Genomic DNA, 21,969 nt, shown 5'->3' with positions numbered 1-21,969 from the left:
TTGGTTCCCAGTCTAACAGACTCTCAGAGGTTAATAGCCCTTTTGATCTTGCAGCTGGTCAGGAAGTCAGAGCAATAAAAAAATTATGCATGCAAATTCTAGCCATTAACTCTGGCCTCAAAACAATAGACAGAATGCCTTTATCTAGACATCGCAATTCGGGTTTTGACATCAAAGAATTGACTTATCAGCTTTGTTACAGCCACATCTAACATCATTTTCTTCCATTTAAGGAACAAGCCTGTGGCTTATATTAATATTTACAAATGACAGAATTATCTACAAAATTCTATCTGGCTAGGCTGGCAGCCTTTACCTATCTTCACACATCGCCCCCCCCCCTGGAGAGCTCAAGCTAGTTTTTCAAGTGACACTTGAGAAACACTGCTTGAGAGGGTTAGGTCTATCTGAGTATACCTTACCCCATTTCCTGTCTTAAGAGCCCATCTGCATTGGCATTGCTAATCCCACTGTGGTGCTGCACTGACATATCATATGCTTGCAACCCTAGGCTCCATCTTAGCAACTTGGCATTTTGCTGGCTGGCTCTATTTAACAATGTTAGGGGAGTGTGATCTGTCACTACAGTGAATTTTCTTCTGTACAGATAAGACTGAGGTTTCTGCAGTGCCCGCACTATGGTTAGACATTCCTTTTCTACAGCTGCATAGCATTCCTCCCTGGGTTGGAGCTTACGACTGAGATAAACAACTGGGTGCTCTTCTCCCTCTGAAGATATTTGGCTAAGTACAGCCCCCACCCCATGGTTCGAAGCATCCACCTGCACAACAAATTATTTGCTGTAATATGGACTTGCTAACACAGGTGGTCCTCCCAAAGCTTCCTTAAGCTCCTGGAATGCCCACTCACATGCTGGGGACCACACTACCTTATCTGGCCTGTTTTTCCTTGTCAGGTCTGTGAGGGGAGCAGCTATGGTTCTATAACTGGGGGTGAATGTTCAGTAGTACACTGCTGTCCCTAAGAATGCCCTCACCTGCTTTTTGGTAGCAGGTGCAGGCCATGCCTGAATGGCTTCTACTTTGGCAGGTTCTGGCCTGATCTTACCACTTCCCACTCTATGTCCCAGGTAGGAGACCTCTGCCATACCCAACTGACATTTGCTGGGCTTAATGGTCAACCCTGCCGTCTGTAGTCTGCCCGGCACCTCCCTGACATGTTGAAGGTGCTCTTGCCAGGATTGGCTGTAGATGGCAATATCATCTAGATAAGCAAGGGCTAACCCTCCTGCACCTGCTAGGATATGATCTACCAGCCTCTAGAAAGTTGCTGAGGCATTTTTCATCCCAAAGGGCATCTTTGTAAATTCATACAAGCCAAAAGGAGTCACAAAGGCTGACTTCTCTCTAGCACTGTGAGTCAAGGGCACCTGCTGGTAACCCTTGGTAAGATCAGTGGTTGTAAGATACTTAGCTCCACCCAGCTGCTCTAGGGCCTCATCTGTCCTAGGCATGGGGTAAGCATCTGACTCTGTGTGACTATTTAATTTCCTGTAATCCACACAGAAGCTGGTGCTGCCATCCTTCTTTGACCCCAGCACCACTGGGTAGGCCTAGGGACTGTTGGACTCTTGAATTATCCCTAGTTCTAACATTGTATCACCTCCCTCAGAGTCTGTTTGACTCTCTCAGGCACCCTTTAAGGGGCCTGCCTAATAGGCCTTTGGGGTCCTGCATCCACCTGAGGGTGCACCCTGGTTTTCCAGTGGACATCTCCAGCAACTCCTGTAACACTGCTGAGATTTTTCAAATGTGGGTAGGAGATAGCTGCTGGAACATTGCTACCTTTTCCAATGAGGTCTCAGGCCGAGCCTTATAGAGAAGATCACTCACCAGATCTCCCTGAACCTCCTCCTGCAATCCACTGCAAATACTCAGCACAAGAGCCTCCCTATCATGGTAAGGTTTCATCATGTTAACATGGTACAGCTTGTGCCCCTGCCTCCTGCCTAGCAGTTCCACCATGTAGTTAACATCACTTACCTTTCTTACCACCTTGTAGGGACCCTCCCAAGCTGCTTGCAGCTTGTTGTGTCTGACAGGAATGAGAAGCATTACCTGCTGCCCTACAGCATTCTCTCTAGCTCGAGCATTCCTGTCATACCATACCTTTTTCCGTTGTTGGGCTTCTGCCAGGTTCTCCTGGGCCAAACCCATGAGTTCCCTGAGCCTTGTCCTGAGGTTTAGGACATATGCCACAATAGACTCCTTGTGAGGTTCACACTCACCTTCCCACTCATCACAAATTAAATCTAGAGGTCCACTCACACTATGTTTATACAACAACTCAATGGGTGAAAAACCTGTGGATTCCTGGGGAACCTCTCTGTCAGCAAATAATAGATGGGACAAATATTGTCCCACTCCCTCTTAAACTGGTCTGCAAATGCCCGTAGCATGGACTTGAGTGCAGAATTTAACTTCTCAACGAGACCAATAGTCTAGGGATGGTAGGGGGTGTTCTTCAGGTGCTTTACCCCACAGTACATCTACAGACAACCAACAGGTCTGACATGAAATTGGCACCTGTGTCAATCAGTATTTCTTTTGGGAAACTTACCCTGCTGAAAATCTCTAACAAAGCATTTCTCACCTTTTTTGCCTCAGTAGAGGACAAAGTCACTGCCTCAAGGTATATTATAGCATAATCTACTACCACTAGGATATACTTTTTCCCTGTGGAACTTGGGGTATTCAGAGGCCTCACAATATCCATAGCTACCCTCTGGAATGGCTCCTCAGTCACAGGCAAAGGCATCAAAGGGACTCTCACCTTGTCTCCTGCCTTGCCTACCTTTTGGCATGCTCACAGGTCCTGCAGTACCCAGTTACATCTCTGGAAATTCCAGGCCAACAGAAGTTCTGCATAATACGTCTCTTTGTATGTTTTATGCCCATATGACCTGCAAAGGGAATGTTATGGGCTATGGCTAGAAACACCAGATGGTAGGCTCTAGGTACTACCAACGGCTGTATTCTCTAACCTTCTAGCCCTCCCTCGGGGGTCCACTCTGTCTACAGTAACCCTTTGTCCCAGTATACAGATTCCTCATTCCCTTGAGAATCGGGTCCCTCACTAGCTACCTCTCAGGCCTTGCAATGTAAGGTCCGAGAGCTGAGCCTGTCTCAACTATCTCTTTGTAACCCTCCCCAGCTCCCAGTCCACAGGAAGTCTGGTATCCTCTGACAGCGGTGCCTCACTGTCAGCCTGGGTACTACTATTCACCTCTACCCTTGCAGTCCCTCTGTCCAAGGAAACATCAGTACCCACAAGCAACTGTGGCTCACCTTCAGTCTCACTGCTACAGGGTAGCTCCCTCCCTGAAGTAACCACCTCACCGGTCCTGGCTGCAAGTATGTGGTCTGTCTGGGTCTCCCCCAGGCTACCAGACCTGCATGCTTGTCTCCTAGCTTGACTGCATGTAACTGCATAAGCACATGGCACTGCCTCATCAAAATCCTTCCCTATCAGGACATCTGCCGGATGGTAGTTCGGTACCCCCGTTGTCTCAAGACAACCTACTATTGGCATTTTGTCTTCCCCACTTATTGGCTCCCTCACCTTTTGTTGCCCACCTTGCCTCCATGGACATCTGTGTGCCACATGGCCCCACTGGTTGCATTCAAAACATTTAACCCTAGGTCCTGGATGTGTATCTGAACTAGTGGTGTCCCCTGCTACTGGCAGATTCTGTTGTGGCAGTCTGGGCTGCCCATTATGGGTTCCTTTAGATCCATGAGCAGTACTTGAGACTTCCTATGCAGGGATGCCCTGCTTGCTAGATATAGGTTTCACTTCTCCAACTCATCTGAAGCAGCACATTGTCTATCAGCTAACCAGATCCTCATGTCCTCAGGCAAAGTGCTAAGGGCTTGTTCCCTCAACAAAAGGTCTGCCTGGCCTTCAGAAGTGGTGACCTGACATCCACTCACCCATTTATGAAAATAAGTGCTCATTTCAGCAACATATACACACACACACATTTTCATCTGTCTTGCGTCTATGCTCACAAAACGTTTTCCTGTAAGTTTATGGTGTTAGCTTAAAAAATCCTAACAGACAATTCTTGACAGCATTATAGTTAAAACAGTCAATGTCAGACATTTTGGACAAAATTGTTACAGCTTTACCATTGAGTAAGGGGGTCAGGAACCGTACATGGAGCCTTTGGTCAACATCATACTGTTTACATACCCTCTCAAACATATGAATGAAACAATCAATATTTTCCTCCTTTGTAAACTGCGAAAGACATTTACTGACCTTTTGTGCTTCTGGGGTCCAGTTACTCCCTTCCCACTACCTATATGACTCTGGTGAAGAGTCAGCATCTCCTTTTCCACAGCTTCCATTTCCAAACACCTGGCCTCCAACTCTAGTCTCCTTAGCTCCAGATGGATTTTTAAGTCCTCTGCACAAAGGTTGAGCTGTCCATTCCCTGAGTGTTGTACATCTCCACGCTCAATCTGATTGTCCTCCTGATTACTGTTTTCTGATGCAGCTGTGATCAAAGCTGCAATCATGCCTGCCTTAGTCAGGTTCCCCTGCGCCAGTCCTTTAGCCTGGCACATCTCAGCCAACTGGCTCCTTGTCAGCTTTCCATACTCCTCTGCTGACATGCTTGCCTTCTCTCCCTGACTAACTAAGCTCACAAAAGAAATAAAACAATTGTGATCTGAACTCCGAATATTCACTGCATGACTGATTTAGAGTACAAAAACACCTTCAGTGATCACTGTACACAAGCTGCAGGAATTCACTATGCACACCACTACAAGCCAAGTATGTGCCAACCAATTAATATGTGGTGTGGATATCTGACCACTGCCAGACAATTAATATGCGATGCCCATGCCCTGGCCCAGCAATCAAAGAGCCTCAAACCTCACCACTAACACCAGTGCGGGAATATCCACATTGGGAAAGATAACAGATACACACACAGTAAAGTACAATTTCCCTTAAGAACACACAGAGATCACTGTCTTGGGCTGGTTTCTCCCTTTCTCTCCAGATCCCCCAATAAGACTCCCCACTGGCACAACTATAGAGTCCAGATCACAGCTTGGTGGTCAAGCTAAAACCTCCACCACCTTCTCTGTCCAACCAGTGCTTCATGTCCCTGCCCAAGTAGCTGACACACACACACACAGTCACACTTTGAGATATGAGTTATATACATACACACAGACACTCTTGGCAAAGGCTGGTACAGGTTCTCCAGCTATGCCTCTTCTGCCCAGCTATGTGGTAGTACCACTTGCCATCAACCAATAGTATCAGCTGCTAATAAGGCCCTTATCAAAAGGATGTCCAGTTATTACTGTGGAATAGTATTATCCAAATGGTAAATGTGATAAACAGCAAGGTTTATTTGGAGTGGCTTGGACAATATCACCATATACATGCAATGTACTCTAGAGCTTAAATTATCTCTACATAAAACAGCCACAGTTGAAAGGTTTACAAATATTTAATAATAAATAATAAGAACACAAGACAATACTTCTTAGTACACAGTGCTAGTCAAGCGTTTAGAGGTCACAGGAAAATGCTTAAAATAATACAGTAGAATAGTCCTGACATAAATATAGAAAACAGCTAGTCTAAATGTACTATTTTCTATCTGTTTCTTAAGAGAAACACTAACGTCTAAGATCCTACTTACTTACAGACAGAGCAAAGCAAGTGCTGGTGAGTGGTCAGTTCTGAAGTCAAATGCAAAATGTCCTGATTCTCTTTCTATCTGTCCATAAACTGATAACACAGTACCACTGACTCATTTCAGATTACATCATTATTCTGTTTCCCAGGCTAAGAGGAACTCAGAGTGTAACAGCCCTTTTGATCTTGCAGCTGGTCGGGAAGCCAGAGCAATGAAAGACATTATACATGTAAATAGGTTCATAGGTTCATAGGTAGGTACTAGGCTATCTGCCCGAGGGTATTTATAAGTCTAGCCAGTGTGTGTCAGCTTTCGCTGCCCCATTGATTAATTAACTGAGCCTCTGTCAAGAAGAGCCATTGAAGTGATCCCAGGAGTGTATTTTCTGTTATAGGTTCATAGGTAGGTACTAGTCTATTCTTAAAATAATTCCTTCATTCAGACATCTCAGCTCCAAGTTTTGAGATCAAGCAATTATGCAATGCTTGACTTATTAGCTTTGCTCCAGCAGAGTGCAATGTGGTTACATTTCTGAAGTTCAACAGTTCAAAATTTACCAATATTATTTACATTTAAGAGAACAAGCATGTGGCATCCATTAATATTTACAAATGACAGAATTATCTACAAAATTATATCTAGCTAGGCTTGCAGCCTTCACGCACGCACGCGCACACACACACACACACACATATATATATATATATTCATATATATATATATATATATATATATATATATATATATGTGTGTGTGTGTATATATATATATATATATATATATATATATATATATATATATATATATATATATATATATATTTTTTTTATAAGCAGTAGTAACACTGAGGAGAGGGAGAAAATGAGGTAAGGCGTGAACAGTATGGTGGCAGAGTTATAGATATCTTGTCAGTCAGGTTTGACGCAAGGGCAGTGCTAGTTTTGGATAGATGTTTAAATGGTAGTTGTTTGAAATTGGTAGATTCTTGTGTGTTTTGGAGGGTGTGGGGTAGAGAGTTACATAATTTAGCTGTTTGATTTGAGAATAGGGCTTCACTGTGAGTGTTGTTAGCTTTGTTTCCTTTGAGCAAGTTTCTGTCTGCAGAAAGATGGGCAATTAGGATGGAAGATGATAGTGTGTATGAATTTTAGTTGGTAGAGATGGAGAAGGTTAGTTAGCTTGAGCCAGTTTATGTAGAACAATACAATTTATGGGTTTGATGGGGAAGATTGGCTGTGAAGCGGGTTGTTTTGTTGTAGCAAGTTCCCAATTTAATTAAGTCTGATTTTTTTAAGTTGGTAAAGAGGGGGAAAGCATAAACGAGCGTACAGAGGAGGAATGTTCTGGATATGGCTAGTCTGGTATTGTCAGTGAGGAATAGCTTGCTTTTGTAAAGTGAGCTAAGTTTAACGTGAACTTTCTTAATTTTGATGGATACATGTTGGTGAAATCTGTGTTTGTTGTCGATAGTCACAATGAGAGGAGTTTTGTAAACTCAACTGGTTGAATTGCTGTGTTTTTTGCTGAGAGAATGGTGAAGGGATGGGTGGTTGTTTGCTAGTGGTAAACAGTACTAACTGTGTCTTTTTGTGGTTCAGGATTAGTTGTAATTTACTTAGATATGTTTCAATATCATTAAAAGCTTGTTGGACTACTATTTGGAGGTCTGGTAAGGTATCTGCTGAGCAGATTAAAGTTGAATCGTCTGCATTGTATCACAACTTCCTCAGATGGTGGCCATAGTGGCCACAGATGACCTAGATCATGCTTACATCGTGCAATCACTTCGACAACAATGTCATTTGTGGAGGTGTCTATGCCTAGGAGACTTCCTTGTAGCTGTAGCAGGGCAGTAGCACATTTCATAGTGGATGCCAGGCATGGTCATGCAGCACAACAACAGCTAAATGGGGCCATGGTACAACCAGTGCAACTCCCTGTAGGGTCAGTTTCACAAGGGGGGGTTGCATTTAATGGATGCTAAAACCTCCATCATGTATGTTTTGGACCTATCCAGGACATCAGTACTGAGTGGTATAACTATATATTTTTTATTTATTTGTCATTTGTTGACTGTGTTAGTCTCACTTTTTTAGGGGAGACCCAAGGTGGTATGGTTTTGTATATATCACTTTTACTGCAGTGTATTTACTTTACTTTATTAAGGGCCAAAGCTATCTGTAAGCCAGTGTCTCTTTGCCAGTGACTAGGCATACTGTGCTCATGTCTATCTGTCTAGCAGCCTGGCTGCCGGCTCCTCCATGACTCCCCATCTGGGTCAGCCTCCATTGCCTGCTCTGCTGGGAGCTGCTTTTCCTGCTACTGTCTTCTGATGGAACTGTCTCCTAAGTATGATACTGTGTAACATTGCACATACTGAAAATATGCTGGAACTGACTCTTAAGTATGATACTGTGTAACATTGCACATACTGAAAATATGCTGGTTAGATACTGACAGCATGCATTCAGCAGCCCAGACATATGCTCACTACTATATTTATGATTGTGCATAGCTGAACCCCTGATCTGTTTCATTCTGTGGGGTTCTGATGGGTGTTATAAGACAGAGTTCCAGAGTATATCCTGCACCACCAGTAAGATGCCCTTTGGGAATGTCATCCCTTTCAAAATGTTGGCACAGGTCACCGGTGTTGCATGTGTTGTATTTGAGATACCTGCCTGGTGGTCTGTAGACACAGTGTTGATAATACCCTGTACATTACTGACCACCTGGTAGTTGATGGAGTGATACATTTTGCAGTTCATGTACATTTGAATATGGGTACAGCCTGTGGCCCCAAGTACCTCAGGGAAATAGGCTATGTTATTAAGCCATGTATGAGATGTTTCCTCCCTTCTTTATGTGCTTTTCCACATAGTGAAACATGGCATCTTAGAACTGATGGAATATTCTCAAGGTGGATGCTTGGAATTTGAAAAAAAAGGGGTCAGGAATTGAATAATTTATGTAATGTTGCTTAGGTTGTATGATATGTAGCAATATATGAAAGTATAATGTGTGTTAATGTTAATTTGTTAATACACTTTGATTACTTATGTAAATTTGCCCATGTTACAATGATAATTCAATAAAGGTGTTTAAAAAAAGGGTGGATGCTTGAAATGCCCCACTGTGTCCTCAGTAGGTCACTGAAAGGTCCATGTAGCTCATATAAGTAAAGCTACTCATACATTGGTATCTTCAAAGAAAGGTACTCCATGACTCCCATTGGTCTGAGGATGAGACCAGCACATGCCCACTCTTGCATGTTGTCCCTGTCCACACAGAACTGGTCCAGAATGACAATGATGTGGAGTCCATAAAAGTATGGTCAGATGGCACAATGCCTCCAGTGGTGACAACATGCACAGTCATGGGAAAAAAATAATTTTGTATATACACATTTGCAATAGCAAGTCCTAAATTTGTCTTTGCATTTCAGTTAGCGTAAATAAAGAGATGCAGCAGTGCTCATTTAAACAGTGGGTATAATAACTCTGGCATGGAATTTATACATTTATGAATCTGCATCGTTTTGCCGTGCCTAACTCACCACCAAGTGCTACTGCTCAACTATCTCTGCTGGCAGTAAATGTGTCTCTGACTGAGACATACCCTTAGCATGTCCACTCATTAAGTAAATTCACATACGACAATGCAGCAAAGATTTTCTGAATCCCAACCAAAGTAGTGTTAGAGACTTGGAGGACATGAGTAAATAATTAAGATTATTTGTAGTATTATAATACCACAAACAAAAAAAAAACAACAGACCACAATACAAAGGCAAATTATATATTTAATATAGTGAAATATTACTGGGAATTTTTATTAAAAGATCAGAAACTTAAGAACGTATTGCCATATATGCCATCACTGTCTTTAAAAAGAGGTAGGAGTATTAGAGATGTACTAGTACACAGTCATTATGAATGCCCTAAAGAGAATTTGTGTACTACTGTGAAAATAGTAGGTATGAGACCATGTGGGAAATGTTCTCTGTTCTTTTGTGGTACCATATTTTGACAAAATAGATAGGATTAATTTTACTCCTAGATTAAGTGTTAGCTATAATACTAAGGGAGTAGTAAATGCATTAAAGTGCTCCTGTAACTTGTGCTATATAGGTGAAACTAAAAGGTTATTTAGGACAAGGTTACAGGAGCACTTAAGAGGTATAAAAAATAGGAAAGTGGAAAGTCCCATAGCACAACATTATACGTCATGTCATAACGGAAATAATGAGTGTTTAAGGGCTACAATATTAAAAGTTGTGCAAGGATGGGATGATATTGAAATCAAAAATAGACTTTTATATTAAGAAACTGTATTCTTAAATTCCAAACTTTGTCACCTAATGGGTTAAATACAGAGTGTAATTGGAGGGTGTTCCTCTGATTAAAACATTAATTGGTGTTAATTTGTGCTTTATATATGGATATGTCTGTATGTATTGTTTTATCTCTTGAAGGCTGATTAGCCGAGGAGCTAAGCTCGATTAAAGTTTTTCTACTGTGGTCTGTTATCCTTCCTGTTTGTGGTATTATAATATTACTTGCCTACTTGGTTGTGTTACATATTTGTAGTATTATATTGGAAGATATTATACTTTGCTAATGGAGCTGTATTTTATTTATTTATTTTTTTCTCTTTGAGCCTCTGATTTCTATTCGTATAAGCATTTTATACCTAATTATGCGATTTGATTGATATGATTTTCATGGGTAGCTGGGGAGCTGCAGAAGCAGCCAAGGAATTAGTATGAGTGAATTATGATCAGTCTCCATTTAGGCACTCAGCTTGGTTGCCTTACACGTTGTCAGCTGAATTCTTGTACAGGCTGGAGACAGTTTAGACATTGCTTAGGAAGCACATTTCAGTGGGAATTTGACACTTTTGAAATGGATACGATTCTGTGGTTTGTATGTTACCACATGCAGTAGTGCCCTGGGAGAAAACATTAGGTAAAAAGCTCACTTTCCTACTCTTTTTGTGGGATGCCTAGTTCCTCTTGCCTCTTCGTGCCAGTAAGGATCATGGCAGTCCATCAGTACTACTGTGTAGATAACATGCGGGCATGATTGATAAAGATGGAGCAAGGATTAAAGTGACATAAGTTGGTATACCAGTTTAAATGTCCACAGTGGAATGGGGTATAAAATATCTTGTTGAATATAGTCCTTATTCTTCATAATAACTATTAATAACTGTTCTCTTGCTTTTCTCTTAGGCCAGCAGATGACAAATACCGAACTAAGGCAATGTGTTAAAAAAATAATGCAGAAATATTCAAACGGCATCAGCTTTGATGATTTTGCTGTTGCTTTTAGTCAGATAAATGACAACCAACTAGACCTCTGGAAATGTGGTTATGCATCCGTAGGAGACATGGTCGAAGGCCTGAGAGACATCGTCAGAGTGGACTGGAAGTGCAAGCCTTTTCTTATCAAGCCAAACTTTCCAATGCCAATACATAAGCAGGATAATGAAACAAATGTGTTGGACAAGTCCTCTCAATTGAACTCAAACCAATTTCCAGGACCTGAGAAGTCTCAAGCAAAACTAAATGCATTTCAGCAAGGCCCCTGGGGATCAGGTATGTTAATAATGATAACTATAATTGTATGTCTTTCTCATGGGAACAGCATACTGAAACTTTTAAATTAAAAGTCTGTATGTTTTTATAGTTTCCTTATAGGTTTATAGATTAGTAGTAATTGTAATGATATCCATTTGTTAACCAGGTAGGCCCACTGGACACACAGTCCTTTTTCAGGGGCAACCTGAGAGCAATGTCTGGATATGTGACCTGCTCATATTTTACAATAGGCAGTAAGGACTGAGAGAAATGACCCCTCTACCACAGGAACTACATCTGACAGCCTTAACCCTCTGCACCATCTACTAGCCTTTGTTCAATCTATTAATCCATTGGACCATTTGAAGCATAATCACACAATCACACATTGTAAATATCCATTGCTACAAAAATTGAATTCCTAGTTTTGATTCGTTTAAGTGAAGGGTAGTCCCAGCCTGTATTTCATTACTCATCCATTCATCTAGGTTATGATTAAAGAGAGTCAGGGAGCCACTTTGCTTTATATCCAAGGAAAACCTAATCCATAAAAGAGAGATTCTCTGGAAGAGATATTTATCTAAGCAGCAGGACCTATTTATGCTTCGGTGGAAGTTAAGATTTCTCCTGAGCATATGTTTAGGGTGTTATAAGTTTTATAGACGTGCAGGATGTTGCGTAGAACCGGATCTTTTGAGACACTGTAGGATAAACAGAGGTCCCCCCTCAAGAGTTTGCAGCATACAGAAAAAGAAGAGTGGGAGCACTTTAAGGCAGTCCGCGTAATACAAGGAAGAAATGTCAGTAATAGCGAGGAAATACTATGGTCTGTTAAGCCGAATCATATGCTTACATAGTACATACTAACGAGAGACTTAAACTTTATTATGGGTTGGACGAGAGAGGAATAGAAAAGGATAAAATAAAAGATATGCCTCTTGTGATCTGTCTGGCTAGATAATGATTTCCTAGTGACAGTGGATACATAGGTTCATTGGTTCATAGGTGTGTACTAGGCTAATGGCCTGGAGCCTTTAAAAGCTTAGCCCATATAGTTGCCCTGATATCGTGCCACCCGACATTACTGATTAAAGCATTATTCAGTCTCAGTGAAAGTGTCCAGGTCTCTAATAAGTGAGTCAGTTTTCAAAGAGGTGTTATCTATGTGGTAGGTACATGGATTCTATGGTTTACCAAAGGAGACAGTGCTGGCTTTCTTCACATTTAGTTTAAGGCTATGGTCCAGACAACACTTTTGGTTGAGAGTGTGCCCAACACACCAGATTGGTATCCAGCAGGATAACATGAGGGTTTACATTCAGTTTGATTAACTTATTGATAATTCTTGGTAACAGCACAAATAAGCACAGGCACTGGCTGAATAAATAGAAATCCACTTTAATCAATAAAATACAATGGTTTAGCGCTTTCATCTACACACTGATAGACTTCCTCAGAACAAATTCAAATATGTTTGCAATAGTTTAAATAAATCCAAGCATCCAATCCGTTTCCTTCATGAATTAACATTCAATTAAAGAAATAATCATTTAAAGTGCACCGTGCTTTTTACTGACGAGTAAATGCAATTTCTTGTCATACAAAATAATATAATATAAAAACAATACTAATTAAAATATGTGTGCTTATTAAGATGTAATTCATATACAAATCATACACAATCATATTATTTAAAATGATACATTAAAAATTCAGTGAACTGATGGTTTATAAAAATATTATGCACTACATGAATGTATATCATAATAATATAAAATGTCATAATATATTAAAAATATGCCTTTAGTCCGGTTTTAGTGTATATGTTTGTCCAAAATAGGTTTAATAGAAATATTTTCATTTAAACCGGGATGTATGGAGGCATTCAGTTTTATCTGCCACTTTACTTCTCTTTCGCCTAATTTTTTCTTTATGCTGCCTCCCCTCGGATTAGAATGCATGGTCTCCAATATACCAAAAAGAAATTTGTCGCAACTACCATTTCTTTTTAAATGTTTCCATAAGGCATTCTTGTCATCTCCTCTTTTTATACAATAGTAATGGTCGTATATCCTATTTCTAAGGCATCTGTCTGTTTTCCCTACATAAAAGCAGGAACATTTCGTGCACTTAGCTAGGTATACTATGTGGGAAGTTCTACAATTGCCTTTTTGGAAGACTATTTCAGTTCTATTAATGTCATCCAACACCATCTTTTTGACATTTGTAATGTAGTTACACTGATTACATGTCCCACATTTATTTGTACCCATCCGTGCATCCTTACTGTTGACATTCTTGGTCTTATTTTCAAATTTATTTTTCAAATTAGATCCATTCCTGTATACAAATGAAGGTCTTGTTCCAACAATGTTGTATATACTATTGTCAATTCTCAAAATATTCCAATTTCTTTCCACTATTTTCTTTATATCTTGTATATAAGGTGCATACTGTAAAACACATGCCCCAGTATAATTAGTGACTGTTGTCCTACTGTTGTTCTCTACTAACTTGGAACCATCTTGGATGGCGGACCCCAAGATCGATTTGTATCGAGTTCCTCTATTATTAACTACGTAATCCTTTAATTCATTGATCATACTCACGGGATATCCCCTAGTTCTAAACATATTGCCAATGAAATCTAATTCAGTAATCAGATCCGCATAGTCAGATGTCATCCTAGCTGCTCTTATAAATTGCCCTTTTATAATACTTCTTTTTTGTGAATAAGGATGGCAGCTAGTGTATTGCAAATATGAATTACTGAAAGTATTCTTTCTGTATATTTTGGATTTAAACCCACCATTTCCCATACTAATACAAGTGTCAAGGTATGGTATAGATTCGGATTCTATACTGAAAGTAAAATTCAAAAAGTTACTTCTAGTATTCAAATAGTTCATAAAGTCACGTAGTTTAGTCTCTCCACCATTCCATATCATAAATACATCGTCCAAAAATCTTGTATATAAATTGATGTAGCTATTCCATTCAGTTTCCAAAATATATTCATTTTCCCAGTCCAATAGAAATGAGTTAGCAAATGTGGGAGCGCAAGCCGCTCCCATAGCTACTCCTTTACTCTGTCTATAATATTCTCCCTCAAAAAGTACATAGTTGTGTGTTAACACAATTTCCATAAATTCCATCACTAACAACTTTTTGTCCCATCCTAAGGTACTGTATTTATCAATACTATTACTAAATCTCCTCATACCTTCAACCAGGGGAATACTGGAAAAAAGATCTACTACGTCAATAGTAACAAAATAAATACTAGTGGTATACAGGTCCGGTGTAAGTCTTCTTAAGAAATCCCATGAATCTACCAATAAATGTCTTATATTCTTGTATAATGGTTTTAACCATTTGTCTATTACAGATCCAAAAGGGAACGTTTTGGACCTATTCCCAGAAATGATGGGACGAAAGGGGGGATCTATCACATTTTTGTGTACCTTGGGTATCCCTACAATGGTACTAATAATAGGAAATTCAACTTTTAAGTAATTATACAAATCAGCATCAATCCTTTCATCTAACAACAGTTCCTCTAAATGCAGGTCAATTTTACGGTAACCTATATTCACTTCATTTATAGAAGAAATTTCATAATTTCCAGAATTCAATAATATACGATTGATTTTGTTGTTGTATTCCATAACATCATACAATACCACTCCCCCTCCCTTGTCTGGTTTCATAATACGCACGTTGCCATTCATTTTGAGTTGATTAATTAAATTGTGTTCAGTATAACTTAAATTGTATTTCATTTTGTTATTTTTACATTTGTTTGCATATTCATACATTTCATCTATGACCAACTTTTCAAATGTGGCCAATGTGTTATTCAAAGGTGGGGTGTATGTACTTCGCTTTCTAAACTCACTCGTCAACCTTCCCTCCTTACCTTCTAATTGTACACGAAGATTGATTTTTCGTATATATTTCTTAAAGTCTACAATATGTTCTACTATGTTGCTAGACTTGTTAGGTACAAATTTCATTCCTTTGGTAAATAACTGAAAATATTCCTCTTTAATGTCTAGGTGTGTGTAATTAAAAATGCTATATTCACCTAAACTATAGTGAACATCATTATGTTTTATAATGTTCAGTCTTTTCTCCATTCTGTTCCCCTTTTGTTTCTCTGTTGGTTTCTCCATTGGTCCCCTCTCCAATTGTAATATGTCTTGCCCTGCCTCATGTCTCCATTTTTCCACATTGTCTTTTCTTCTAAAAAATCAACATCATCTTCTTTTACTATTCCATGTATTAAACTGGGGTCTGTCTTTCATTCTATAATTGGAGTCCCTATAGGTATAATTATTCCTTTTTCCACGTTGAACATTGTCTTTGTTGTTAACCCACTTATATGCCTCATTATTATCATATTGCTGTCTGTCCCTATTCATCTTTCTACATTTTCTCTCGTACTGTTTGTCTACTGCCTTTTCCACCCATATGAACTGACTATTAAATAACATTTCATATTCCTCATACAACAAATCATTAGTAATCTTGACATTCAGCTCCTCTATTTCAGATAGTAAACAACACATTTTTCTATCATTACAAGATACTATAAATTTCATAAAACTGAAACCAAAATTGTCAAACATTTTAGTACATTCCACAATATTCGCTTCATCCATTTCAACGCCTAATGGGTACTTGAAAAATATAAGCCCCATAGGCACAATCTTCGTATCTATACATTGTTTCAAATATAAATTGTCCATTTGCACACTCTTCAAAGTCTTTAGTTTTTTACCAAACATGATAATAGAGTCTTTTAAAGTTCCGTTCTCATCTAGACTAATATTCCGCTTCTTGTGTTTTTGTCTTTTGTTAAAATCTACACAAAAGTCAACATTTTGAACTAAAAAGTTGCTTAAATTGTAGCATTTGTTTCACTCATCAGAATTAATGCCTTTTTGTAATGGTACAATATCTGTGTTGACAGTGTTTGCATTCATGGCATACATTTTCTTTGGTACCATCCGTTTAGGTTTGGCACCCAAGGCGTCAAATACGACCTTCGATCCGTTTCCTGTGATGTCTATTTCTTTGTCGTTGTTGTCCAAATGACTAGAACTGGATCCATAAGAGGCTCGAATGCCAACTTTGGACTTCTCCCCTTCAGTAGTACCTGCCGCCATGAAGCTCCCATCCTTCCGTTGCACATGTGATGACGTCAACAAGCATCCGGTTTTACTGCAAGGTTCCGCCTGACTAAGAAGCTCTATGGGTTCCGCCATCCAAGATGGTTCCAAGTTAGTAGAGAGCAATAGTAGGACAACAGTCACTAATTATACTGGAGCATGTGTTTTACAGTATGCACCTTATATACAAGATATAAAGAAAATAGTGGAAAGAAATTGGAATATTTTGAGAATTGACAATAGTATATACAACATTGTTGGAACAAGACCTTCATTTGTATACAGGAATGGATTTAATTTGAAGAATGAATTTGAAAATAAGACTAAGAATGTCAACAGTAAGGATGCACGGATGGGTACAAATAAATGTGGGACATGTAATCAGTGTAACTACACTACAAATGTCAAAAAGATGGTGTTGGATGACATTAATAGAACTGAAATAGTCTTCCAAAAAGGCAATTGTAGAACTTCCCACATAGTATACCTAGCTAAGTGCATGAAATGTTCCTGCTTTTATGTAGGGAAAACGGACAGATGCCTTAGAAATAGGACATACGACCATTACTATTGTATAAAAAGAGGAGATGACAAGAATGCCTTATGGAAACATTTAAAAGGAAATGGTAGTTGCGACAAATTTCTTTTTGGTATATTGGAGACCATACATTCTAATCCAAGGGGAGGCAGCATAAAGAAAAAATTAGGCGAAAGAGAAGTAAAGTGGCAGATAAAATTGAATGCCTGCATACATCCCGGTTTAAATGAAAATATTTCTATTAAACCTATTTTGGACAACCATATACACTAAAACTGGACTAAAGACATATTTTTAATATGTTATGAAATTTTTATATTATTATGACATACATTCATGTAGTATATAATATTTTTATAAACCATCAGTTCACTGAATTTTTAATGTATCATTTTAAATAATATGATTGTGTATGATTTGTATATGAATTACATCTTAGTAAGCACACATATTTTAATTAGTATTGTTTATATATTATATTATTTTGTATGACAAGAAATTGCATTTACTCGTCAGTAAAAAGCACGGTGCACTTTTAATGATTATTTCTTTAATTGAATGTTAATTCATGAAGGAAACGGATTGGATGCTTGGATTTATTTAAACTATTGCAAACATATGTGAATTTGTTCTGAGGAAGTCTATCACTGTGTAGATGAAAGCGCTAAACCATTGTATTTTATCGATTAAAGTGGATTTCTATTTATTCAGCCAGTGCCTGTGCTTATTTGTGCTGTTACCAAGAACAGTTGTGGTTGCACACCTATATTTTCTACAGTAGTCGGCTGTTCTGGGTATCGATTTATAACTTATTGATAATGCCAGAATGTGAGAAAGTGTCATTGGCCAGGTCCAGGTAGGCAGTGTAAACAAAAATGCATGCAACTAATACATGAGTGACTTGCTTAAAGAGGTCCCTCAGGTTCAGGAGGCAAGATCTGCCTTTAACAGTCCCAAACTGGCTTAAGTCCAGGGGGTGCAGGATGACTATGTTCTTGTTACAAAGTTGCATAATAAAACATTCCATTACATTTCATATGGGTCTGGTGAAGCTTTCTGTCATTGCCAGGGTCAGTAGTGGGTCCCCCTTTTAAAGTGGAATGACTATAGGAGTTCTGCACAGCTCTGGTATAGATCAAATGGAGATGTTGAGATTGAATAAGCTTAGCATGTAGTCAGATAGTGTTTGGTGTTGACAAAAAGGCAGGCCGTCACATTATCAGGACCTACTGAGTTAGTGTTTTTGGCATTGGAGAGAGCAGTCAAGACTTGCTTTGAAGTTATCAGAGGGGATGGTATGGCTGTGCTAATTCTTGGGGCAACATTAGAAGGCGACAGATGAATGAAGTCTGAGATGAACTTGTCCTGTAATATGTTGGCGATGTCCTCAGGGGATGAGTATGTGACATTATTATCTCCATGGATTGCTAGTCATTACCTCTAAGATTTCTGGCATATGATTTACATTGGTATAGGCAGTAGTTTTCTGTTCATACTTACTGTTGGAGGAACTGGTTTTGCTTCTAAGTTCTTTATTGATCTTTCTGAGTTCTCAGCCAAATGTTTAGGCATTACATTTTCTCTTATGGGCTGTGACTTTCTTTGTCTAATTGTATAGTTTGTTTATGCAATGTTCCACCATTGGGGTTTATTCCTCAACTTGTCATTGTTTTTGTGTCTAAGAGAAATCAGTGCTTCAGTGCATGTTTTGAGGTAGGCATAGAAATGTTTCACAAATATGGGAGCACGTGCAATGGGTTTGTCATGATGAGTTGAGTGTGTGCATTTCATCAGATCATCAGTTTGCTGGAGTAGGCTCTTCATGGAGTAGTCTTTAAATTCAGAACATTTTTTAGTAATTTCATTTTTATCTTCATTGTAAGTGTTACTGAACTGAGATTATGTTTGTGAGAACCAGATCCAACATGTTTGAGCCTAGAACTAGTTGGTATAAAGAGTTTGCATTAATGAAGTCCAGGAATCTTTGCACATACTTGTTTGTGGCAGTGTAAGTTTCCCAATTAAAGCAAGGATAATAAAAGTCTGCCAAGAAAAAAGTATTAGTTTTGATAGGGAGGGACATCAGTTTGTTTACATATTGGAGCAGGTGCAGTAGCTGGCTATGATGTGAGACTGAGTTTTATTTGCCACAAGAAGGGCATGGAGGAGTTTGAAGTGCCATGCTTTAAGAGTTTGGAGATGAATTGGCTTCTTAGGAATATCAACACACTTTTTTGCTTGTTTTGTGGTACAGGGTTTGATTCCCTCAGCCCTCCTTTGCCTACTGTGAGACCTTGAGCAAGGTACTTAATTAGACAGTGCATGGGGACAAGTGGGAATTTAAGCTAGGCTCCTTAATGGTCCTCTGGACTGCAAGCCTAATAACTGACTATGAACCCCTTTCAATAACACTGCCATTTTCAATATTTGGTCTGAAGGAGTGGTAGACACTGAACTACTGCATTTTGTGTGTGTGGGGGTGGGGGGTGCGGTTCACTATTCTGAAAACTATGTGTCAGTAACTTTGCAGATATTTATATTTTCAAGAGTTAAGAATGGCAGTAAGGAATATAACTTCTTGTTAAGGTTTTTAAATTGAGAACTGCTACTATTATATAGTCTTGATTTTGTGTAGCTATGTTGTTAATTTGAGGAGACTGCCCTTGACTAAAAAAGGCACTGTTGGGGAGGAAAAAGTACTGGCCATTTTATGGAAGCCATGAGGAGAGAAATAGAAGCCATCCCTTGCAGAGCAGCTAGGGTTGTCGTTATCTCTTCCCAGGCTGATACATATTGGACCCCCTTTGAGCGACACCGATAGCTAAGTCAATCATTAAAGTCTTTTGTCTTTTGTTTGTATTGCAGCATCATTCTCGGTGATGGTAGGATACTGCTCAATGCTAGTTTCACACTAATGTCCGATGCATACTCTGAGAGCTCCATCATGTCCCTCTTCATATGACCCAAGAAGGTGTCTCTCAATTCATATGTGTACTTAGGGTGAATGGACTTGAGAACCCTAGAGATACTGCAGATCTGGCAACTTTGAGACAGATGTCAGCCTGCCCTTGCTCAGCCTAGTGAGTGGTGCATCTGTGTGTCTGACTATGCATACACCTATGACTAATATATTATCAGATATGCTGGCTCAGCCTTGCTGCTTAAGAGCTACAGCTTACCTTTTGAATGACCCTTTTTATAGTTATATTTTGTGTCGTGTCTGTGTTTGTTGTTTGCCTGTCATTGTGCCACTGTGTTTTCTGTATAAAATCTTTATCTCTAAGGCCTATTTGGTTTGGGGAAGGCTATTTTAAGTATCTTAGCATAACAAAGCTTATTTGTTTGTGTGTTTGTTTGGTCAGCACATGGCTATCATGGTTATCTGAGATGGGTATCAGAGCTGACAACATGCTGGGTAGAGTCAGCAGTTGCTGAGGAAAGGTTTGCCTCCAAAGTTACTAGATACATGCACCTCTCATACATAGAACATTCTGACAGTTAGTGCAGATAATTAAGGGTAAAGTGAATGAGTTGCATTTTGTGGTCAAAGGTTTAACTCTCTTGGCCTTCATTTGCTTACTGTGTAGTGTGACCTTCAGTAAGTCACTTAACCAGACAGTATTTTGGGGCAATTATGCTAGGCTCCTTAATGATTTTCTGCACCACTTACCTACTAACTACTGATGAACCTATATCTAGTGCAAGAAACATATAGTTGTCAGCGATCACGAGGCAGTTCTTGCACTGCCTAAAGTTGTCTATTGATATCAGACTGGCAACAGCCAGTGTGGTAAACTCTGTGATGTCAATATAAAGTGACTGGTGAAATAGGAGTACTAATGAAGCATAATTTCAAGAAGGGTGTTTGTATATCAGAACAGAAGGAAGAATGATGAGTCAGAGTGCCAGAGTTACTGTTTTATATATACATATATATATATATATATATATATATATATATATATATATATATATATATACACACACACAGCAACAGTTGAAGAGTGCAAATTCAGTAAAAAGGGAAGCAGTAACTTATGGATACTTGAATCAGCAGCTACCAACTTAGCTGAAGCACCACAACTGCAATCTAGTACAAGTGACTTGGCTTGAGTATTGCAACAGCAGTTTAGTACGGTAATAGTTGTTATACTGTGTTATTGTCTAATCTTCATATATAACAGTGACTGGACTGCCCGCAAATGCAAATGAGTGCAAAAGGTAGTAAGGGCAATATCAGTAAGTTATAGTTACTTAAAGCAACAGCCATCAAGTTGTCTCAGATACCATATACACATTTTAGTGCCCAAATCACAGCAATGACTAAATTTAGGCTTGGAATGCCCACAAATGATGGAAGTTGGTGAAGAAGAATTGGGATTGTCAGAGAGATGAAGAAAGTAGACAGGAGTATAATGAGATGAGACGTATGGTGAAGAGAGAGGTGGCAAAGGCTAAGGATAAGGCATGTGGAGAGTTGTATGATAGGTTGGACTCTAAGGAGAGAGAAAAGGACCTGTTTCAATTGGCTGGATAGAGGGTCCAAGCTGGGAAGGATGTGCAGCAAGTAAGGATGATAAAGGATAACAAGGAAATGTACTCACAAGCAAGGAGAGTGTGTTGAGCAGATGGAAAGAGTACTTTGAGGGGCTGATGAATGAAGAGAATGAGAGAGAGAAGGTTGGATGATTTGGGGAGAGTGAATCAGGAAATACAACAGATTAGCAAGGAAGAAGTAAGGACAGCTATGAAGAGTATGAAGAATGGAAAAGCTGTTGGTCCTGTGGAAGCATGGAGATGTTTAGGAGAGATGGCAGTGGAGTTTTTAACCAAATTGTTTACCGAAATCTTGAAAATGAGAGGATGCCTGAGGAATGGAGAAGTGTTTTGGTACTGATTTTCAAGAATAAGGGTGATGTGCAGAGCTGTAGTAACTACAGAGGGATACAATTGATCAGTCACAGCATGAAGTTATGGGAAAGAGTAGTGG

At 39.2% G+C, this 21,969-nt stretch overlaps 1 protein-coding gene across 1 annotated transcript in view; it reads left to right on the top strand.

Moving 5' to 3' along the window:
- The window catches only part of LOC122815975, a 391,333-nt gene extending 379,946 nt beyond the window's left edge, over window positions 1-11,387 (top strand). Inside the window, exons 5-6 of the mRNA XM_044088863.1 lie at window positions 10,920-11,285; window positions 11,377-11,387. Coding sequence (XP_043944798.1) covers window positions 10,920-11,285; window positions 11,377-11,387 — 377 coding nt within the window. The remainder of the gene's footprint in view (window positions 1-10,919; window positions 11,286-11,376) is intronic.
- Window positions 11,388-21,969: the final 10,582 nt, after the last annotated feature.

Source organism: Protopterus annectens, chromosome 1.part1 (genome assembly GCF_019279795.1).
Source record: "Protopterus annectens isolate FY-2018-M chromosome 1.part1, PAN1.0, whole genome shotgun sequence".
In the NCBI taxonomy this organism is placed as follows: Eukaryota; Metazoa; Chordata; order Ceratodontiformes; family Protopteridae; genus Protopterus; species Protopterus annectens.
Note: the sequence above shows the minus strand (reverse complement) of the source record. Positions and strands in the feature narration are given on the sequence as shown.